The 23042-nt window shown below is 39.1% G+C and overlaps 2 protein-coding genes and 1 long non-coding RNA gene across 3 annotated transcripts; 1 reads left to right on the forward strand and 2 right to left on the reverse strand.

Annotated features, from left to right (window-relative positions):
• Positions 1-4094: 4094 nt before the first annotated feature.
• On the reverse strand, positions 4095-7695 carry LOC125905740 (heat shock protein beta-1-like). Its single transcript, XM_049603926.1, has 3 exons — positions 7058-7695; positions 5083-5146; positions 4095-4888 (listed from the first exon to the last, which is right to left on the reverse strand). Exons 1-3 carry the CDS (start codon positions 7446-7448, stop codon positions 4729-4731), a joined length of 615 nt encoding a protein of 204 aa, XP_049459883.1. The 5' UTR covers positions 7449-7695; the 3' UTR covers positions 4095-4728.
• On the forward strand, positions 5501-15189 carry LOC125905744 (uncharacterized). Its single transcript, XR_007451698.1, has 3 exons — positions 5501-6139; positions 13099-13228; positions 15078-15189. It is a non-coding gene; the product is annotated as an uncharacterized LOC125905744 (long non-coding RNA).
• LOC125905725 (sushi domain-containing protein 2-like) lies at positions 10058-22517 on the reverse strand. Its single transcript, XM_049603905.1, has 16 exons — positions 22403-22517; positions 22042-22237; positions 21136-21287; positions 20856-21023; positions 20591-20765; positions 20004-20205; positions 18616-18701; positions 17027-17295; positions 16804-16938; positions 16490-16648; positions 15076-15324; positions 14373-14556; positions 13107-13201; positions 12846-13025; positions 10982-11078; positions 10058-10810 (listed from the first exon to the last, which is right to left on the reverse strand). The coding sequence occupies exons 1-16, from the start codon at positions 22464-22466 to the stop codon at positions 10777-10779; spliced, it is 2445 nt and encodes an 814-aa protein (XP_049459862.1). The 5' UTR covers positions 22467-22517; the 3' UTR covers positions 10058-10776.
• Between the last annotated feature and the right edge of the window lie 525 nt (positions 22518-23042).

Raw genomic sequence — 23042 nt, forward strand, 5'->3', positions numbered from 1 at the left:
TTGATGCAACAAAAAGATAAGAAAATGTTTTTCTCTGTGGACTGTGAACATTATTTGTATTTTTGCAGTTATGATGAAGCAAAGAGACTTTAATAGGCTACATTTTTGCGTCTCTAATTATTCCTGTCATTACTTCACGCGGCCACATGAGGGCGAAAGAAACAAATATTTAAATGCAGTCACTGTTAACCCTTTTCCACTAACATGGAACCGGTTCTGGTCTGGTTCCCGCACCTACTTCTGAACTGCTCAGAGCATTTCGACCAAAAATAAACTGGTTCAGAACCTGAAAAGTGAAGTCACTCTGATGTCATCGAAATCTGGTGCTTGGGCAGTGACTTGCAGCGTCAGCAACCAACAAAATGTCCGCATGATATGCGGGTAGTTGCCGTTATAGTTAAATGGTGCCTGGCAGCATCAGTGGGGAAATGCAGCAGGACAAGGACGACAGTTAAGGCGGTGAAAGTCCGAGTGCGGTGGATGGCTCCACCACACACCGACTTTAACCTGGGTGAGAAGTGCTTGCATCCTGTAAGATTCTAAAGCCAAACCCTGTTCTTTTTTCCTAAATCTAACCAAAGTTCTTGATGCCTAAACCAAACCTAAAGGGGAAAAAAACACGTTAATTTGGGGTATTGTACTGACGTATGTTTACTTTGAAAGAGACTGTATGTAAATGTTAAATTTCCTGTGAAAACAAAAGCGTATTTTGAAAGATGTGCATGCGTGAGCGCCTGGCTGCCATTGGCTACACCTTTTTCTGCCCTATGGCAACTCAAGAGGGTCATACTATAGGCCTATAGAACAGTCTGTTACAATAGCACGCTAAAACTGATCCTGATTTTTTTTTTTTGGTGGGTCTTTTTTACATGGCTAAAAACGAATCTAGGCAACGTTTGCTCAGCGCCATACAATTGTGTAGTTTAACTGACACAGGATTTTCTACCCAGAAGTTATTGTAAATAAACATTGTGATTCGGTATATAGGTTCCTCTGTAGCAACCTGGATGCCCTGATAAGTCTGCGTGAAATTCTAATCCCCTTAGCAACCACTTAGTGACAGCGTACCATTGCAACTTCTTTAGATACAGAGAAAAAAATCTAGCAACAATCTAGCAGCCCATATCAGCCACCTAGACTGTTCCACTGGAATTGTATTGCTTGGCAACAGATTTGATCCATTTTTATTTCCTGTCAGCTGATGTAATTTACATACACTGCAAAATATCTCAACCAAGGGAAATAAAAAAGAAGGAATGGTCATGATGACAGTGACAGTGTTGCGGGAGTCAATGGGGCAGGTACTGTAAATCACACTTTAACCCATTATATTTTTGTTGTTCAGTCTTTGACGAAAATTCCTTCCACTATATTAAAATACTCACAATACATGATGTTATATTATGTTCCAACCCTCACCTATGGTCATGAGCTCTGGGTAGTGACCAAAAGAATGAGATATGGATACAATCAGCCAAAATGAGTTTTCTTTGTGGGGTGGCTGGGCTCAGCCTTAGAGATAGAGTAAGGAGCTCTGACATCCAGAGGGAGCTCAGAGTAGAGCCGCTGCTCCTTTGTGTTGAAACGGCACCTCCCATTAGAGGTGTTCTGGGCATGTCCCACTGGTAGGAGGCCCCGGGGCAGACCCAGAACACATATAGCATCTATAGCAACACCTCAGTTAAATCTTAATCAGAGAAATTTTGCTCACTAGTTTGTGCTGCTGTTGATATGACTACTTTCCACTTGTGTCTGTTGGTGAGTGTGTGAGCAGGAGCTGAGGTTCATGTTCCTGAATGTGTCATGATCCAGGGTTTTTTCTTTGTAGTCTTAACTCTGGGGTTTCATGTGTTGGGTGTCTTGTTTGCATTCTTCCTCATTTCATGTTCATTTATGTTAAAACTATTTCTTGTTTTGTTTTTTAGATTCACTCCTAATGTATCATGTGTGTTTTTATTTCCTGTCTTTGTGTGTTTTCCTGCTTTAGTCTTTGTCAGTCCCACCCTGATTAGTTTCACTCACCTGTTCTTACTCCCCCAATTAGTGCCTTTCCCTCATTTACCCAGTCGCACACCTGCCCTGTGTTAGCCTCATTAGTCCTTCCCTGCTTCCGAGTTTTTCCCAGCCAGTCAGCTCCCTGCCTGTTCTTCTGCCTCATGACTTTACCTCACCTGAGCTGCCACCCTTTTTCTCCACCTGTGATTCATCCCTTCATCAGACTAGTTTGTTTTCAGTCTTGGCTCCTTGAGTTTGGTTAGTTGACGTTCAGTTGCTGTTTCTGTGGAATAGAAAGTGATCTTTTTGAGCTCCTGTGATCTGTTGTTTCCTGTATTTGGGTTCACCTTCTCCACACCACATAACAGGATGTTTGTCTTGCTGTGGGTTATTTAAGCATCAAGTTACACCTGTTAAAACACTTAAACTTAACCTGTGCATAAATCACAATTAAGCTTAAAGGTCTTATGTATGACTAAAGAGTGTATGCACTCAATATGATCATTAATACTGGAACTTTTACTGATCTGCTGCTTATCTGATCTGTTTCAGCTGAAACATACAAACAACACTGAGCACTTTTTTGGCTTGAGGCCTGATAAGTCCAGTGGTTGAATTTATGGCTTGCATTTTTATCCTGTTGATAGTGAGGTTGATGATGGATGGAGGAAGGATGACAGGCAATCTGAGGGTTCTGTATGTGAACATTCGTGATGAGGTTGCAGCATAAAGTGACTCCATGGATGCACAGAGCCTCTGCTGGATGTGTTAATGCATGTTAATAGTCTGTTGGCCAGAGCAAAACTTTTTTAGTTGTCTTAGATGATTTCAAGACATTTTAAGCTCGTCTTTATCTAAACTGACAAACTATTTAGTAAGGTGAAAATTTCCATTGTGAGGGTCTAGAGAGACAAAAGAAACAAAGGAATGAAAGAAGGAAGAAAAGAATGTTGTTCTGCAAAACTTTCCCACCCTGCTTGCTTTAATCCTCAGTCAATAACAATCCAAAGCAAGAGCAGGGACATGTCATCACTGCAGGCTCAAATTCCTCAAAGGACAGATTCAGGGTGATGTGCTGATTAATACAACAAACCTCATAAGAGATGTGAAAAAAATTGGTAGCATCACTTAAAGAATCGGTTTTTTTTTTCACTTTTTTTGTCACTTTGATGATGCATCTATCTTCTAAATCAACTTGTAATTTCATCCCATACTATTTTCATTTTCTAAATACAGGAACATGAAGGTCATGACACTTAATTTTCCATCTTTTATCATGTACTAAAAATACATTAAATCATTTTTTTTGACTGTATTAAACTGTCCTTGAGTGATTCGATTCTATTTGCATGCAACAACCAACCACTGGCAGGACAATCAACAAACCAAGCCGGGAGATCAATCAGAATCCCTCATATTTGTGCACATATTTCAGACAAAATCCTCGTTTTTCATCATATTTTCTGTGTTTAAAGCAATTATGTCCATGTCTTGATATACAGAACAAATACAACACCCTAGTTAAAGTGTAAAACCAACCTATGGCACTAAGTGTCACTGTTTACTTTGAAGTGTCCTTTATCAGATCCGCTCAGCACCTGACTTTGATCCTTTCAGCCTCCACTGCACTCTCAAGCTGCTGCACATTTGCTTTAAGGTTTGTCAATACATGTATGGTAGAAAATCATATGGTTCAAAACAGATTTTTGGTGCATTAGTGTTCGAGGGTATGTGTTTACAGCAGTACCATTCAGGAAGTAAATTCAATGTGATAACTTCAAAACAGCTGACCTTCTCTCTGTCAAGGTCTATGAGGGAAACTGCAGATTAATGTCAACATGAAGAAATAAAATTAACTTGAATACCACAGACAAACAGGAAATAAGACAGTGTCCAGATACTGCGTTAAATATGACATTGGTGCCCTCTTGTGGACTGTTTGACCTTAATAGGATAATTTGACCACAATTTTTTGAAAGCAGTGAGAAATAGAGCAATGTATAATTGATTAATACAGATTAAAGTGGATCCTAGTAATCCCTTAATCTGCTGACAAATGCATCAGTAATGAGAGACACTATAGAAAATTACTTTCTGTCTTTATTTATATGGCTGAAGCTGTTTAATACATTTGTATAAGATTATACATGAGGACAGCTTCATTAGGCTGGTTATTCCATACATCAATATACAACTTTCAGGACAAACACACACAATGAGTCTATGCTACAACCTTTACAGTGTTTCTCTTCCTCAAAAGCAAATTAAAATTCAACCAAAGTAATTGTTAATTAGATTGTCATGTTACACAGAAGCACAATGCAACCTTTTTATCATCAAGTAAATAAGATGTTTAGATATAAATAGTCCATTTCCACTGTCCATTATCGGCCAGTATTGTCATCCATAAGCTCCACAGTCCCTCAGGTCATGTAAGGTCACAACTACCTGCTGTCAGCATGTATGTTTTCGTCTAATAAGGATATTAGAAATGATGGCATGTTGTTAGGAATGCAAAGTCACGCTAGTCCTTTTCAAGAGCTGACAAGCAAAAATAATTCCTTTATTCAGAGTCAGAGTCAGTATGACGATGAGTCTGCATGTGATTTTGAAACCAAAAGTGATTGCAACATGGTGTTCTACTGGTGACAAAGCACTAGTTTTGTACAAAAAGTTGCTGCGCACAGCTTGGGCTACATCCCGATTGTAGTTTCAAATTCTTGCTTACTGGTTTCACTTTTCACCGTCCTGCGTCTGCCTGATCTGAACAGGTATGACAATCTCATTGGCTGAGTCGGTGATGGATGTCCTGGGGGCGGGGGCCTCTATGGACAGAACTCCATCACCTGACAGTGAAGAACTGATGTGCTGTGAGTCCACCCCCTGCGGCAGCCTTGAAGAAATGAGGAGAAAGTTTATTTTGTCCTCTTGCCTCTTAGACATTTCACCACTTGTTTGCAATAATAAGACTTAATGCTTAACTTAACTTAACTTAACTTAACTTAACTTAACGCAATACCCAGCAATTATATTGAATTTCACCAAGATCATTTTTCAACATTTGTCACATTCACAGAGAGAACTCACTTGTATTTCCGGGTGAAGCACCTTGAAACCGATCCATGCTCATCCTGCCTTTCTTCATGATTTCCTTGTAACGAAAAACAGAAATAATTTTAAAAAGCTATGTTAAGAAAATAATGTTAATGATAAAGCACAGATTGATTAGATTCATTAGGATGTTTTTACTTAAAGGATCAGTGTGTAGGATTTAGTAGCATCTACTGGTGAGGATTGTAGATTGTTTCCAGCTGAAACTTCTCTGAAACTTCCCCTGTGGGCCAAGTATGAACTCCTGAGGCCATATTCACAAAGCTTCCTGTACAAAGAGCTGTTCTAAGAAAATTCTTTTGTTTTCTTAGAATTTCCCCTTAAAGTTAAGACTAGGTCCTTGTAAAGATAAAAGCTATTCACAGAGCATCTTAGACCTTAAAAGAGTAGGAAGGACTTTGAGAGTTTCGTAAGCAGAGGAGAAAATGGCAGAAGGATTAAGAGGTACGAGAAATATTCTCAAAACGCTGGATGACAGTGAGTTAATGAAATGCTAAAGAGTTGATGGTGCAGGGCTAATATTTGTGGTAGATCTCTTAGAGATACATACATTTCCCACCAACGCAATAACTCTATAACACCAGAAATAAAATGATCACAACACTAAGATATTTGAACCGGAAAAATGCAACAGTGCAGCAGTGATGACTTGAGTCTGTGTCAACCTTCCATCAGCAGAGTGATCACACTGACAATGACAACACTTTCACAGTCTCACATTGTGATGCAGTTCATCTCATTTCCACTGGGTGTCCACACCTTGCAGGCTCACACAGGGGTGTGTCTGTGACAACCAATCACAACTGTTAAAAGAATGCTTCATACCTAGCAAGGGGGTCAACCACACCTCCTCACTAAGGTAATACTTTCTGTCCCTTCCTTGCTCTTCTAAATCACCCCTAAGCTAGGAATCCTCACTATTTTTTTAGGCTACGTTAAATGTTCTCTGAGAGTTCTCAGAATGGTTGTGAATACAGCCCCAGGCCCCTGGGCACCAGTATGCAAAAGGCCCCACCAACTCTCCAATACAGAGGTAAGAAACACAGACTTTGTGGTGGTTTTGCCCTTTTTGTTGTTGTTGTTGTTGCTCTGCGTGTCTTTGTAGTCATTACGCATCTTTTTGTGGTAATTTTGTGACTCCTTCATGGTTTAGTTTGGTGACTCTTTGTAGTCGTTTGTTTCTTTGAAGTCATTTTGTGTGCTTTTTGCCTCTCTTTGTGGTTGTTTTGGCCCTCTCTGTACTTATTTTGTGTATCTTTGCAGTTCCTTTGCAGCTCTTTGTGGTCATTTTGAGTCTCTTCCTTGTCGGCATGTGTTAATTTAGGTGACATTTTGCAGGTAAAAGACAGGGCACTGACACTTTGAGCCCTTGGGTCTGTGCTCGGAAGACCTGTCCAGTAATGCATGTCTGCAGAGGTCTCTTCCTCTACAAAACAAATGGACCCTAAAGCAGTTTCACATTTACAGACTGTGTTCAGCTTGTCGCAGAAGGGCTGCTAACTATGGTGGCCAACACGGGAATCCAGATTCAGGCTTTAAAGAGGTTTTTACCGGGAGCCGAATTATTAGCAGAGATCTCTTCCTCTCCACAACAAATGGAACCTGTGATTAAAACCAGTAAATAAAGTCGTTTCAAATACAGTGAATTCATGTTTTTGCATCAGCAAAGACACAAATGGCCCTGTGTAGAGCAAGTGTTTGGTTTGTCTGCTCTGGGCTACCATAGAATCATGGCAGTGCAACATGGCAGACTCCATGGACGAGGACGCACTCCTCATGTAGATATAAACAGCTCATTCTAAGGTAACAAAAACATATTTTTAGGTGATTATACATGAAAGAAAACATACTTATAATATATACATTACATATTTGCCAACATATCCCCCTAAATCCTGCACACTGGACATTTAAGTTTTCTCACATCTCACAAATAGCACATGCAGAGTACCTGATATTTGCAAGTACCCTTCCTTGGTCGTGATTGTAATCTCCTCTGGTGAGAAGTGATTGACGTCCAGATTAATCTTCCAGCTGTCTTGCCCAGTTCGGATCTCTGACACCCCGCTCGTAAGTTGCCTCAGATCCTTTTGGTTCAACGTCGCAGGGTGCTGACTGCTGAATGGAGGCAGAAGGGGAGTTTGTGTGTACCCAGGCCAGGAGAAAGCTGCCAGTCTCCTCTTTGACCACTCTATCCAGTCCAGATCACTTGGATCCAGGAATGGAGGGAGGCCAAAATCCTGCGCAAAGATTCGGCTCGGCTGCGTCCAGTTTGGGAAGGGATCCCACTTGACATCTCGGCGGAAAATGGGACGGGATAGTATTTTATTTTGGTCCCCCATATCCTGAAAAATAAGCTCAGAATGAAGGGAAAGGATGGTGAAACTGCAAAGGCTTAGAGCTCCACCCTAACAAACAAATCGAGATTGATGATTTGGACTCTAAACAATAGGGCAGCAGTATTTTTATTCCCGGCAGAAAGTGAGCACGAGGTCTGAGGAGAAGGCTGCTCTGGCATCTGTAGTGCTCTCCTCACACACTTTATATACCCAGCTGATTCATTCTAGCACTTGTCCAATGTTAAGTGTGATCTAAAGGATGAGAATGACTTGTATGTCATGAACTGTGGTGTCACTCCTCCGTTGCCCCTGGACCTGGAGAGGATAATGCTAACTATTCAGTATTTATATCTCTGGAGTGTCTGTGGCAAGTTGTTGGTGAGTGACTCTGGAAGCAGCAAGCAGACAGTTTATTCAGCAGTGGCCTCTGCAGTCTTGTCACATACTGGTGCTCATTGTCCATAGAAATCACAGCCTTGTGTTATGTGAGGGAACAGCACGTACATTCAGAGTCACACCGTAAACAACAGAGTTACTTCCAGTTTCTCAACACAAGACTGAAGGAAAAGAACTCCAAACAAACATTATTCTGTTGTGAGCATGTAGGGCAAATTACAACGTTAATGACATGTTTACATTCAGGACAAAGTGATGGACTGAGGCGCTGACGCTGTCGAGTGCTGGTGAGGAATTTTGCATCCAGAGCAACGTCTTCATGGGTGTTATGTTATGCAAATAATGAAGTGAGCTTTAGAGAAATAAATCATACCATTGGCATTAGAGAGGAATGGTATTTATTTATGAGGCAATATCTGAAGCCTTTCCATCTGCACTCATCCAAAGCATCAGACCAAGATATTAACTAGATAGCCTACTAGACTATTGTTAGCAACACCATCTTGAATTACCATCAAATAGGCTATTTTAATTTGTATATACTTCAGATCATCATAATAACCTTGGTAAATATGGAGAAGTTTCCTCTTTGAGTCATAGAGGGATACAGTGTCTTGTAGGCCAAACTGTAGTGTCGCCGTCTGACAGTCCACAGATTTTGTTACCTTTTTAGCACACATGATTTCTTCCTCATCAAGAATGAAAATGTGCAGCTTCTTACTGAAAGCATCCAAATTATCTGTTTTCCATGTTCAGTGTGACATTTGTTTGCAGGGCTTCCATCATACGTGCATTCAAGGTCCACATATGACAAAATATGACACTATTTTGTTGAAAGGTTAGCCCTTTAATGTCCTCAAGAAGAAAAAATCAAAGGAAAAACTTTTTCTCTGCATTTTTTATTTGCTTATAATAACAAAAATCAATGTTAATTTTTTTTTAGCAGACCCCATAGTTTTTTAAATATAGGCCTCTACCACACAGCTGTGACAGCTGTGATGGCCCTTCATGGTAATGGTACAACAGGAAAAAAGTTACAAATCATGTTCTGTTATAATGTTAGAAATATGTTAGTTTACCAACATATAGCAATTTCTGACCATGGAATTAGTAGTAATACCAGTACTACTATTATTTCCATGTATGTATTCTAGATTTTTACCATTGCAGTACTTCAAAGCATCTCAAAAATGGTGAAAAAAAATCATGTTGATAGAATTGTTTTCATCAAATATATAATGGAATAATATTAATGTTATGGTATTAACAACAATGAATATTCATTCTTTTTTTTTAATTTCATAAGAATTGCAAATTGATTATCTTAGCATCACTACCTTTGCCATTAAAGGGCAATTCATCCATTTCATTGAGCATAGCTTTAGGCAGTAAAAAAACCATACGGATATATATAAAATGGATTAAATGTATCATATAACAACAGTAAATGATCAGAAGATGTTTTATTTCTTAGCAGATAGTCAGTTTTAATTATATTAGCTTAGCTTCTCTGCCTTTACCATTAAAGGACAAATGAATTGTTTTGCAGAGCTTTTTTTTTTTGTTAATTATTTGACCCTTATTAGATTTTTATTTTTTGTACAAGGTTACTCAAACCTGTTCAGTAAGACCTCTGGAACTATAATTTGTTAATAAACTTGCCTACCTTTGAAAATCCCACCACACAGAGCCTTTGTGTCTGAAGGAGGTGAACTGACAAGGCATATGATATTAAGACACAGTGACATCTAGTGGAATTTTTTTATCATAATGTGCCTGAACTGAATGTTAGAGATAGATTTAGGCTAAATTAAATTTAACTGATTTTTCATTAAGAGATAGTGAGTCAAAATGTGCTCTACAAAGCAGTTAGTACGTTACAGGGTTTAAGCTTCTACTGGTATCTGACAATTATCTATATGCACAATATGAAATAGGCTACATGATAGTAGGGCTGTGTCTGTGTATAATAGAGAAGATTCATTTTGTGGCAGGGTGAAAATGCAGTCTGAAATCATTTGTATCTCACTGTAATTTTTGCTAGGAAACTTATCCATAATCCCCAAGGGTATAAGCCTACCTCATTGATAAAACAACAATAAGTCTACTGAAGTTATAAATTATCATTGCCAAATAGCATTTTTGTTAGTTTTAACTGATAAATAATGAGAAAACTTCATTGTAAACGTTTAATTACACTTTGTCATGGAGTATTGAGATAAAAGGCTGGTCAAGAACATCTTAACAACATGTTGTTATGTCTGTGTAGCTTTAGAAAATCATAATTCACACTGAGTCTGAATTATAGTTACACAACAAACTATTTGAAAACTTTATTGTCCAACATATTTAAACATAGTAAACTGTATGACAGTATTCATCAGCATTTGATGACAATGCACAAACAACAAGCATTTCATTTTATAGTTTTTTTTCCTGTTTCTGTGTATACATATATATGTGTGTGTGTTTATATACATATATAAATATACAGGTGGCCTGAAAAGCTGCCCAAAGTCTTTCTTTTTCTTCAGTAGACCAAAAACAATGATAATGGAGTGTTCAGACAGTGGCAGGTTTTTTGCTTTTATTAATGTTTGACCTTTCATGAGACTTTTATCAGTTATTGTTAACTTATTGAACAGGCTTACAGTGTGTTAGAATGCTTTGCAGTGACGGTGTGTCTGGTCAAAAGTGCAACACAAGTTATAATTTCAAAAAACCTGTGCAATAATAGCCATGTAAAAGATGGAGTGAATAGTTACTCTTTAACTGAGCAGAGACCTTTGTATGTTTAGTCTGGATCATGGCTGTGCTTTACAATACAATACAAGATGTCTCTTTTGTGTTATGTGTGTCTTTACCTACTGAAAGCATATATTTGTGAACGATTCATTTTAAAGGTACACAGTTTCCAATAGCTGAGGAGTTGTGGTTAGAAGGCTGATGTCGTCTCATTGTCTCGTTTTCTAAAATAAAATAAAAAAGAATAGAAACAGTTAGAGGGTAATGTACTTTCATTCTGTATGGGGAGACTATACACAGCTTCTGTGAAACTTTTCCACATTCATTAAATGAGTTAATGAATTTAAAAGATGTTGTCCTACAGATTAATAACGCATCAACTGAAGATACTGCACCTTTGCTTTCTCTTGGAGTGGAGTACGATTGTTGTTATAATTAAAATCAGTGCTGCAGCTCCAACAACTGAACCAGCCACAATTCCTGCGATGTTACCTACAAATGACAAAGATGTTTTTAAAACAGAGGAAGTTCCTAGGAAGTTTCATTACCTTTTTACCTTTAATAGTTAACTGCATAGATTCAGACAGAAAGTGAGAGTACATGCAACAGTGATGCCCAACCAGGTAGAACTTTGTTCTGCTGACACAGTCATCCCATGCCTGTACTTTTTTTTTTTCTTGTCCAGTTCAGTGGAACACATTGGCTTAATGTTATACGGATGTCTCCTAAGTATTTTTTGTGTTGCTACTGATTAAGGGTGTAGGTTCAATTTCCACTTTGAGTTGGTGGGGGACACATTTGAATAGGGGGTTTGTAGGTCTTCTGCCAGAAAATTTTGAGCGTCAAACACTTATTTTTATGAACCAATGTGCGCCTTTTATAGACCAATTTATGATGTGTATGTGTCTTCAATTTTGTCAGAATAAAAAGCCTTTGTTTCTTTCATGTTTTTCTTGGGGGGAGCATTCCCCTGCATCCCCCCTTTCCCCGAAATCTACATCTATGCATTAGAATGTATTGAATTAAAAATACAGTATGTTAAGTGTAGCCTTTGAGTGCATGTATTTGCTTCAAACAAAGGCAAGAAAAAATTAATTCTTGTCATTTGTGATTTGCCCTAATGTACTTCCCAGCCATGCAGGCAGCTTAACTGAAAGCATGGTTCTTGGTATGGCAATGTCTGTTGATACGTCTGTTGTGTCACCTTTTTTTCCCAGACTGATTAGCTGGATTGGCAAAAAATCTTGTACCAACATTCATGGTGCCCAGAGGATGAACTTTACTGACTTTTATTATCCTCTGAGATTCTGACTACAGGTGAGATTAACATTTGTAGATTTGAATGAAATCTCTTGTCAGCTTTTGGATATACTGCAACAAATTTTTGTACAACCTCTCATTGTCCCTGAGAGGATGAACTGTAAACACTAATGATCCCTAAACGTTTCTTCTAGCACCATCAAGTGTTCAGGTTTTAGTTTAGTATGCTTAACACAGGTTTATCTCCTGCTACTGCATTCACATTCATGTAAGAGTGTCACCCACCAGGCGGATAAGCCACCTAAGAGTTGAAGAGGTTTGTTTCCAAGAGCGCACAAGAAAACCTTCCCGAACAAGTCAGTAATTATACACAGAAAAAAGGAGCAAATTTTCTGTGCCAAATATGAGCACAAATACAGGCACTCATTGACATTAAGAGCACAAAAAGTTTTTGAAAAGCAGCTACTCTGGACTGGAACAGGTCTCACTTTTCTGCATCCGACAGCTTCCCTCCTTTTTCCTGTGAAGCTGCGTGTTTCTCGTAAGAGTGGGACAAATGGCCACATTAGTCACCTGCCACTGTTGTTTCTTGGATGAACTGCACACTTGCAAACATCAACGTCTGCTCAAGTTTACGGGAAAAAGTGGCTGAGCCTGTGAACGCCACAGTTGTGACATGAAAAAGTCTCAGGCGAGCATGAGTGACCGACCGACCTTTGGCACAGCAGCACAGCTTTTAAGCCCAGTGCCATATTTGACTGGAATGCAGCCGCAATTGTTGCTTCCATAAATATTTGTATAAAAATGTCATGAGTGATCTGATTTTTTTTTTCAACACTATAGAGCTGATTCGATGGATCAAATGATGCACAGGAGGACACACACACACACACACACACACACACACACACACACACTCTCTCTCAATACAGACACATTTGCCACTGCTGATTTGTGAAGATCAGAATTATCAGACAAAACTTCATAACTTTTTCATACTTGGAATCACGCAGGATGTGTCCTGTCCAGACCACTGGCCGTTCGACTGGCAGACGCGCACTTCTGATCCTTTGAGTTTGTACCCGTCATCGCAGGACAGCTTCACCTTTGATCCTTGTAAATATGTGGTCCCCTCCTTCTTCCCATTAGTTGGCGGTGAAAGCCATCCACAGGATGTCACTGCACAGCAAAACAACAACTGTGAAGCCATGCCATTGTCTATTATAATCACTTTTTCATTGTGTGTTTTTAGAAACTCACCTGGCTTTAGATCCTTCACAAGGGAAATGTGACTCTGGAAAGACATTTTAGTGGCATTTCCCATTGCTGGACTACGGCCTACCAGGATGTCATACCTACAGGACAGAGATACTGATCAGAAAGTGAGCTGCTGTAGTTAAGAAAATTGTTTCACTTCCATGCATTTAAACAAAGTTGAAGAATGCATCATCAGGAGCTAAGATATTACTTTTATTCCCTGTATGGGGCAAAATCTAAAAATGCTGCGTCCTACATTTCCTTACATGCTTTTTGTGAGACCTCTTTGCTTGGTCATTACCCATGTCCTTCAAACTCATACTTCCAATATAGAATGCAACCTTTTTGTATTCAACAAGCCAAAATTATGGCCTGTTCTCATTCCCAGGTTGTCAAACACTGTCAGATATCCTTAACATGTAATATTGACACCAATGGCGCAACTGACATAGTGTAAAGAGCAAGAAAGTCTGCTAAGGACAGGGGGTGGGGAGGTGGATGAGAAACACTTTAATTGAAATCTGGATCATTTCTCTTGATCCGTCTTGATTGATTCCACATGCAACCACTAGGTGGTCTGTTAGCGATAGGGGACAAACAAGTACAGGTGCAAAAAGCTTTATCTAAATACTGAAATGAAACAGGTTTAATATCCAGACTTTAAACTCACTGGGGTATCACAGTTCTTGTCACATGTTAAATCAAAAGTCAGAATTATTTTTATGTTACATTATGTAATTTACGCACGGCCCACACTGATATCACATGATGTATTTCTGTCACAGTATTTTTATTATTTTATTTATTATCTAACCCGTTTTTAACAAAAATAAGTCTCACTGAGGTCAGTGATTGTTTTTTTTACAAACGTACTTATTTTAACCCAAAAAATGACTTTATTTCTAAACCTAACCGAGTAGTTTTGTTGCCTAAACCTAACTGTGACCATTTCACAACATTAACCACGTGTTGCAATGTTTGTCAGCTGTGCATCACGTAGATACACTAAAGGGCGCTGGGTGCGTTGTTATCAGACACCTATGGGTGTGACAAAGTGTCAGTGACCTGGGACTGAGGACAGGTTGAAGATAACACTGATGACATCATCAGGATTTAGAAAGTTCCCCTCAGGAGTGGTACTTCTAATGATGTGTAAACCTCCCCATATAGAGACATGACTTCATTCTTACCGAGATAGCCAACATTTGTTTTTTTAGTTCATTAATTATTAAAGTGAGTAAAAGTAGATAGAAGATTTTCTTGTCACACCTGCAGAACTGAGCGCCCTCTCCAGAGCATATCTCAGCTGCTTGATTGGCTAATGGATCATCTGGACTCTCAGGGACAGAAAACACCGGAATAAAGGTGTGGTCGTGTCTCGGATAGTAGAGATATGTGTTCAAAAGATAGTCTGAATCATATGTGAACAAGGCAGACTTGTTGGAGATGGCCCCTGTAAGACAGAGAGAAACATTAGACAGTTACCATTAAAAGTGCTTCAAGTTAAGTGGAAACTTTGCAACATGAAAATTCAAAGGGTGTGTCCCAGCATGCAGGGGACATGACCCCTAACAGGAAGCAGTATGACAAGATGAGGTGTGACAAGAGGACCTTAAACTTTGACCTGCGTGTAATTTTTCCTGACTAATATCCAAGATAATTCAGGAGTCAGGAATAGATTTATGATTACAGGTCTCCATTTTTAACCTGATAATAGTCCTGACCTTACTCTCCTAGTTGCCTTATATTGGCCTTGACTACATTTGTTTTACTTATTGATCAAATAAATCATTTCCTACTCAACCATTTCACATCATAAGACAGTGAATGAGTTGCTTCTTATTATGTGGGTGGTTTCATCTAATAGTCCAAATCTCATGTGATTCATAGTCTATGTAAAATATACAGATGTAAACATCACATTCATTTTGAAGAACAGCACATAATCTGCATTGTGAGATTTTTTTCTTACAGCTTGCCCCAAAGCTGAACACCTCCTCTGGATTGTTGTGGTTCTGCACAAGTTGGCCGTTGGTGAGAGCGAGATCATCCCTGGGGTCACCGTTCATCTTTCCCAGCAGTCCCAGGGTGGAGTTTTTGAAACCCTCTGGCAGGAGCACGGTGGTTGTCATGGTTCCCTCTCTCAGTCGGACTTCCACCCCGGCTCCACTGGGGAACATCACGGTCACATTTGTAGAGGACGGAGAAAACACAAACACACCTAGAAGGGAGATTAAGTCAGAATAAAGGCAGTTCTTTTAGTTTTAACAAGATGATATTGAGACCTCACTTTGAAGACCCTGAGAGGATATTTTCTCAATCAGCATCTTACTGTGTGGGTCCTACAGGAACACACACATTTATGCCAAAGTTGGAACAGTTTTCAGTTCACATTTCTGCAGGGGTGGAGGAAATATTTAAATCCTTCACTAAAGTAAAGTAGTGACACAACTGTGTAAGAATATTTACACACAAATAAAAGTCCTGCTTTGAAAATTGAAAAAGTAAAAGTACAGAAAGTTATATTTTTTTAATTTGGTGTATAGGCAACACATTTTTACAACTGGGGAATGTATGAATCATTGTAGTTCTACAACAACAACAAATGAAAATGAAAATCTTAAAAAATAACTGTTATTCATTTCAACACGCTTGTTTGTCAAAGCCATAGGGAGTCACCAGAGAGGGGCTAAAGAGCCCCATGTGGCTCTGGAGCCAAGGTTGCCGACCCCTGGGATAGGACATGGGCAAAACTTAGAGATCAAAGTTTTTCTCAAAGATTGTGTCTGTCAATTGAGGTAGTTCTTACCTCACTGACATACGTTTAAAGGTTAATCTCTCTGATAAATTTGGATATAACGAGCGATTTGATGCTATATAAAGGGGGTTTGATGTCATGATTGACAGTTGCATGTGCCAATTGTTGTGCTCACAATCAATGGTGCTGCTCGCAATTGGTCAGACAGTATGGCCAGAACATTGATACCGTGGAGACTCTGGCTCCAAATGATGTCACCAACACAAATTAGCAGCGTACCTGGGGTATACTGGCAGCATTTTATGCAGTGGAAGGAAGTATTGAAGGAAAATTTCATAAGTAAAAGCACTCACACACAGAAATCGACCCTGTGAGTGTTATGTTAATAGAAAGTACATTGGATTACTGGATTATTTGTAATTGATACATTTACTGAATGTCTAGGCAGCATTTATTGTTGTAGTTGCTCAAGGTGGAGGTCATTCTTAATACTTTGTCTTAATCACAGTGTCACAACTGTGTCCAAATTCCCATTTACTATCAAAGAAAATCTAAAAAGGGAAGACATTTTATAAGATTTTATCAGGGATACGAAAATAATAAGCAAAAAGTTGAATCAGGGTCTCACCGTGCAGGTCCATCCAGCTCTGCTCAGAAAAGGAGAGGGTTCTCTGATTCCGCAGCACTTCAAGACTGTTGTGACCGCTGGCCAGCCGCACCTCAATAACATCAGAGAGTTTCTCCTCCATGGCTACAGCCGTCAACTTTGTTGCTTTTATTGAGGTTTCTAACAGTGGAAGAATCAGATCAATGATGCAGGGATGAGGAATTATAATAGTGTATGTGCAGTGTGTTTTAGAAATATTTGTCACACTTATCAAGTGATATTATCATTGTTGAGAAAGACAAACTTTGAAAAGCTCAGTGCCTTCAGTAACTCACCACTCACAGGCTCTGTTCTGCCTTGGATTGTCAGCATTTTCTTTCTCGAGGTCACCAAAGTGTATTCCCCAAAGCCGTTGAAGGAGTAGCTGACACCATCAAATGTAATGAAGTGGGGATCTCCAAACACCACAGCTGGCATTTCACACAAGAATTTAAGTCTCCACACAAAACAACAATAATATTATGAAACACATAACACCATGGTTAAAGGTTGACTCACCTGAGCTGGGTGGCTGGTAACGCCTGCAGTCACTGGAGGGCCGGTGTTTGAAGTAGTAGTGGCAGTTGTCAGACCACAGGCAGCAGTAGTAGAAGCTGAGGACGTCATAGACCCAGTGGGACTGTCCAGGAATCCGAGGGGGGTTGTTGAATGGAGGTGAGCCCCAGTCGTGTGCTCGATCTGGAGTGCTTCCCCCAATGGAGTCTCCTGTCAGAACCTGAGCGCCGGTGCTGTCATAGCAACACTGTTGTCCCGCTGCGTACCTGGGACTGTTGATAGAAACACATCAGCAATTTGATTTAAAGTTAGGCAGTAATGCTTACTATGTTTGTCATCTTATTTTTAGAGTGTTACCTTGCTAACATTTTTTTAATTCGAAATGAAAATAAAGTACACCTGAGACCGATGGGAGTGTCATTAGTTTTGCAGGTATTCAGTCATAAACCAAAGTACTGAACAAAGTCAAATTTTGACCTGATAATCTTGAGGAGGACATGAAAGTGTGTACCTAATATTGGCAATAATGGGGTTTCTCAGCAGTTTCCATAACAGAAAAGCTCATCATCCAATAAAATAGAAAAATGCAATTTTGACACAAATCTCTTAATGTTTTCTAAAATTTCTCTGAAAGTTTTGATACGTAATCACAGCATGTATTTTTCTACTGTGTTGGTGGCTTAATGTAGTAAGTCTATTTTCGAGGGATTTTTGACCATTTATATCAATTCTCAAGTGGTCAGAAATGCTTAAATTTAGCACCAAAACTATGTGACAAATACTATCGACCTGAAAGTATCTACAAAAACTTTTGAGACATAATTGAGCATGGAAATGGCCATCATACACTTCAATTATAATGATCTAAGCCCTTATACAGGCTCCTAACCAAAACACAATGTTTATTACATATGAATACCCAGAAGAGTTGAGTTGTATCTCAAATTATTCTTTAGGTGCCCAGCTTTGAGATGATGTATACCACTTAAATGTGGCGTGTACTGTTGACCAATTATCTCCCCATAAACATCCTCCATCCTCCCCATGAAATCTACTGATGTAGATTACGCATCATTTTTTTTTACATTTTATTTACTGCAGTATTGTTAAAAGTTACATAAAATTTTTAATTAGTTGTTTACCTTGTAGTATAGTACTACTTTCAAGGTGCTTTTGATATATTTTTAGGTATGAATGTACAGTTATGGGCAGGTGGCTCCATTAATCAGTGCACAGAGTAAAGTTTTACTGTGTCAGGTGTCATTATTCAAGTTAAGCTTTCATAAAGAGGGCGGGTGCAGAGTTTAGCCATTATCGCAGTAACTTACAAGTGAGTACAAGGAGGATTACAAGGGTATTAACTACTGTTTGCTTCTGGGGTGAGGCAGGGTGGGCCAGGTGTGGGCATTTCTTTGAGGTTATATGTATAATTAACAGCTCAGATAAAAGAACAGAACAGAACAGAAGATTAATTAATACAGCCTGCTTTGCAAATTAGATAAATACTTTGTGTTTCAAAGTATTGCTTTTGATGTAAATGCAGCTGTAATATTTAGAATATAATATTCTGCAAGTCTGAGTGAAGGATTCACCTTGCCTGTATCGCCCTCACACAGTGAATACTCCCAGGATGGTATGTGCACACACTCCCCTTCTCCATATCGCAGCCATAGTCAGTCTGAGGAAAAAGAGAAAGCCTCTGTGACCAAGCAGCCAACCATGTTCATATGTATACTGTAATCCAGAGAGAATAATCCTCATCAATACACACACTAGCTTCACATGCAGATCAGAGGCGTACTACATCAGTACATCAACACATACATGCAGATTTAACACTGCACGTCACTCAACAGTCATTAGAAGACAGTAATGGCTTTGCCTAACCCTTACTGTAAATGTGTCAGATAAAAAGCATAAGATCGATGCTGAGACGTGGTCAACATTCCAAGAATGCTTGTAAAAACAGTTAGGGGAAACCTCTCCTTGACTTTGAACTGATAAGCAGAGAGCATTAGTAAAAGGCCACAGGCACTGACAGTCACCATAAACACATAAAATCATTACATAGTTAATGTAGCACATAAAAACACTGTTATGACGTCTCTCTTCTGTTCATCTGAGACGTATGATTGCATGTGTGTTATTTAAATTGTGTGATGATTGTCTATTTAAGTGTGCGTTGACATAACTTATGTTATGATTTGGGTTTGTTGCCTTTATTATAGGGCAGCTGGAGATAGACGGGATAGGAGGAAAAGAGAGGGGAGGAAATTGAGTAGTCATAATATCTTGTTTAGACATTTGTTTCTAAAATCAAAGGGTGAGCTACCGAGGCACCACTGCCTAAATTTTAATATTTCACTGCTGGAAAGATGCAGTAGATGTAAATACTTTTAAAATTGTTGCTAAATGACCTGAGAAAACAAAGAAAAGGGACTGTGGCATTCACTTTTGCTCGAGAGGAAAAAGAAAGAAAACCGCATCTGCTAGCATGCACTTTGACACACCAGTGAGCGCTCTCACTGGCAGGTGGCAAAACACAAGCTTGGCTATTTTGAAATCATAAACAATATGCAGGTGGCTGGTAACAAATGATCTTGAATCGATTTCTCACATTACAGCCAAACAGTGCACTAAAATATGTTCCTGAAGACATTTTAGGCAAGAAATGGGTAATACAGGAAAAGGATTTTATGTTTTTATTTGATCAGCGCCTAGTTTTGATGTTTGATTGGAGTTTGGTCTGTGTTTGAGTGAGATCCCAAGAGCCAGGAAAAAAATGCTGATTTACACACACTACCCATGTTATTATGATACAAAGCTGGTTGACCTGTAATTGGCCTGTAATTGCATTTATTTGCATGAGGTAATTTGAATCATCTCACAGTGATTTTGGGCCAGTTTTTAATCATAAACCATTATTTTTTTAAGGCTGTCTCATGTGATTGCAGCCAAACTTGCTGCTCTTCCCACTTACATGAAACCTCCCAGTGTCTGCTCTCGCTTGAGCCAGAGTGCAGGGGCAGTCTATGATCTCGCTGAGGAAGTTCGGCAGCTTATCTTCTAGCTTGTCCCATGCTAGACATTTATCCAGGGCCCAAACTGTCGAGTTCTGCCTGAACTTCTCCTCCAGATGCCAGGCCAGAGCGTGATCCTCGGTCCATGCAGCTTGTACATTCCTAAATGACATGACAAATACTGTACAGCTGACAACCAGAATAATACAGTTTTTCTATATTATAGGAAGGATTGTTTAATAGATATTGTATTATTGATTCGTGATGATTCTGAACATGTGAAATTGTTTCAGTACTCATTTTCTGCAGTATAGATACGTAGATATCAGCTGTGTTTTATTGCTCTCTCTTATTATTAATGTTTACTACAGTCTTTCTGCTGTTATCAGCTACTAACCAAGAAAATTCAAATTCATTCAGTCAAATTTGTCAATTTTTCCTCATGGTATTGATAATAGTATCAAATATTGATATTTTTCAATGTATTGTATTGAAGTTAGAGATTCCAGTATCATGACAACACTAATAGGAGGTGTACTGTACATACCACATGCCATCAGGGTACTTGCTGGGGCTGATGCGTAGAGAGCCAAGTTCCCAACTTGCAAAACCGTTCTCTGCTGGTTTAGGCAAGAAGCTAAAGGAGCCATTGTTGGGCTGATCTTTTGCAAGTGAGTACAGGTATTTCCACTCACCCTGCCAGTTGGCTGAGTAGGGTTCTCCTGCAGAGAAACATTTAACAGTTTAACCTTTGTTTTTACTTAGCTAATAGTCATGTGATCTACAAAGTATAAATAAACAGGTGTACTCACCTGTCTCCCTGTATCCCCAGAGCTCTATATTGACCCTGTCCGCTATGACCAAAGAGGTATTCCACGTCATCTCAAGAATGCCTCCGACATCAGGTGTACCATAGTACTGCCATTTTGTTGAGTTGACCAGAGTCGCCTTAAACTTAGCATCTAACTTGCCAGTATGAACTGCAGCAACACATTTGAATCAAATAATGTTACTGTCATTTCAACACCAATTAGAAAACTGTGTTTTAGCTTTTCGGTTGTCCTCTTAAGAATATGCAGACAGTAACTGTACCTGAGAGCCAGCTGCCAACTCTGTTGAATGTGGTGCCATTATCAGAGGAGATGTTCAAGGGAATCCATCCTGTTTCATACAGTAGCGGGGAGATACAATGGCCTCTACTGTGGTCATCCACATACCCCACAGTATCAGTACCGTAGTTGAACCTGCCATTAGATATAAAGGAATGGTCAGCAGGTTTCTATGAAGTAAATAAAGTTGTAATTTCTCTCAATCATTTAACTAATCAAAGATTTAACCAGAGCAGGTTCAAGAACAAGGATGGGTTACTGAACAGGCCTACCAGGCACAGGCCCAGGGGCACAAAGTGACAGGGCTCCAGGGCCTTCACATGCAAAGTGTCACTAAAATCAACACGTACAGAGCAGGAAGAGACACAAAATGACACAGAAAGACCAAAAAGATCAAAAATTCCCTAAAATAGTCACAAAACAACCACGAAAATATGCAAAACAAACACAAGGAGACACAAAATTGACCTCATAGTGACACAAAACAACCACAAGGAGACACGAATGTACCACACAGACACAAATCCACAAAAACCAACAACTAAAAAGAGATTCAAAACCACTACAAAGTCTGTTTGTCTTGCTCCTGTCTTGGGAAGGTGGTGGGGCCCTTTGCATATCTGTACCCAGCACCCCATGTAAAGGAACAGATGGAACATTTTTCAAATAGTTTATAAAGTAACATTTCGACAGCTTATTAGCTGAGATTCAATCAGCAATTGAACTATTTTGCTTTGTCTGTATGTGTCTACATGAAAATTCATGAACACAAACTTATGTACAGACAAAACAAAACAGCTGAATCTCAACTAACAAGCTGCTGAAATGTTACAGATACCCTATAATGTATCTGTGGGTGGACTGTCCAAAGTGTAACCCAAAGTCTTACCTGCATATGATCTCTGAACTATTGAAACTCGCTTCAAGGATAGTAAAATCTGTCCCACCCAAAATGGACCCAGAATACGGAAGGGCTTCCACACAGTACTCCTTATAGTCTGTACAGCAGGTCTTCAGGGACTCGCATGTTGAGTGGCATGAACATGAGAGAAATTGTAGCCCACAGCTTCCTTCACATGTCAGTCCTGTCCGAAAAAGAGATGTATCTTAAGTATGGAGTGTGGACTGTGCAACCATTTTTTAAAAACTGATAAATCCAAAAGCAAGTTATAGTTATAGGTTGGTATTACTTTAAACGACAGTGACAAAACACAATGTATGTGGCAATTCAGAAATGTGTGGGTACTTACCTAATGTCCTGCAGATACATGAAACCAGGAGTACAAATATTACCGCTGTTAGTCTGTCCATCATAACAGAGTGAATATGCCAGCTAAGGTTTCTGCTGCTCTCTCAGCTCCTTTCATCCCAGGTATATATACTCAGCATTTTCCTAAACCTTGGCTCTTCTCAACAGAGGCATTTACAGACATCTGTTTAATCATCAACCAGAGGTCATTATGATAGGAACGCACTTTATCCTCACGTGACTATCTTTTCATATCTCACTTCACTGCCAATCAGTGCGTAAGTTTTATTGAAGGACTAATTAGTTTTAGGTTGTATGTGACAGGAATTCATCTTGGCTCTTGGTCAACGTTACTCATTATAGTTAGATAAAGATTCCACTTGTAAAGACACAATTATGAAGATAATAGCTAAATATCTTATGTTTGGTGCAGCAAAAATCCATCCTGTGAAATGATATTAAAATAAAAAAATTATTGCAATGATATGAAATACATGACATACTGTGTATTTAATTCATTATTAAAATTATGTACTGTGTCAGTTAAAAATATAGCAAGCTAGCCAGGTAGGTATGTAGGGGATAGCAGGGTTAGTTGGGATATTTTTTCATCAACACAAATGAATCTTCTTTTACTCACA

This window comes from Epinephelus fuscoguttatus, linkage group LG18 (genome assembly GCF_011397635.1).
Source record: "Epinephelus fuscoguttatus linkage group LG18, E.fuscoguttatus.final_Chr_v1".
Lineage (NCBI taxonomy): Eukaryota > Metazoa > Chordata > Actinopteri > Perciformes > Serranidae > Epinephelus > Epinephelus fuscoguttatus.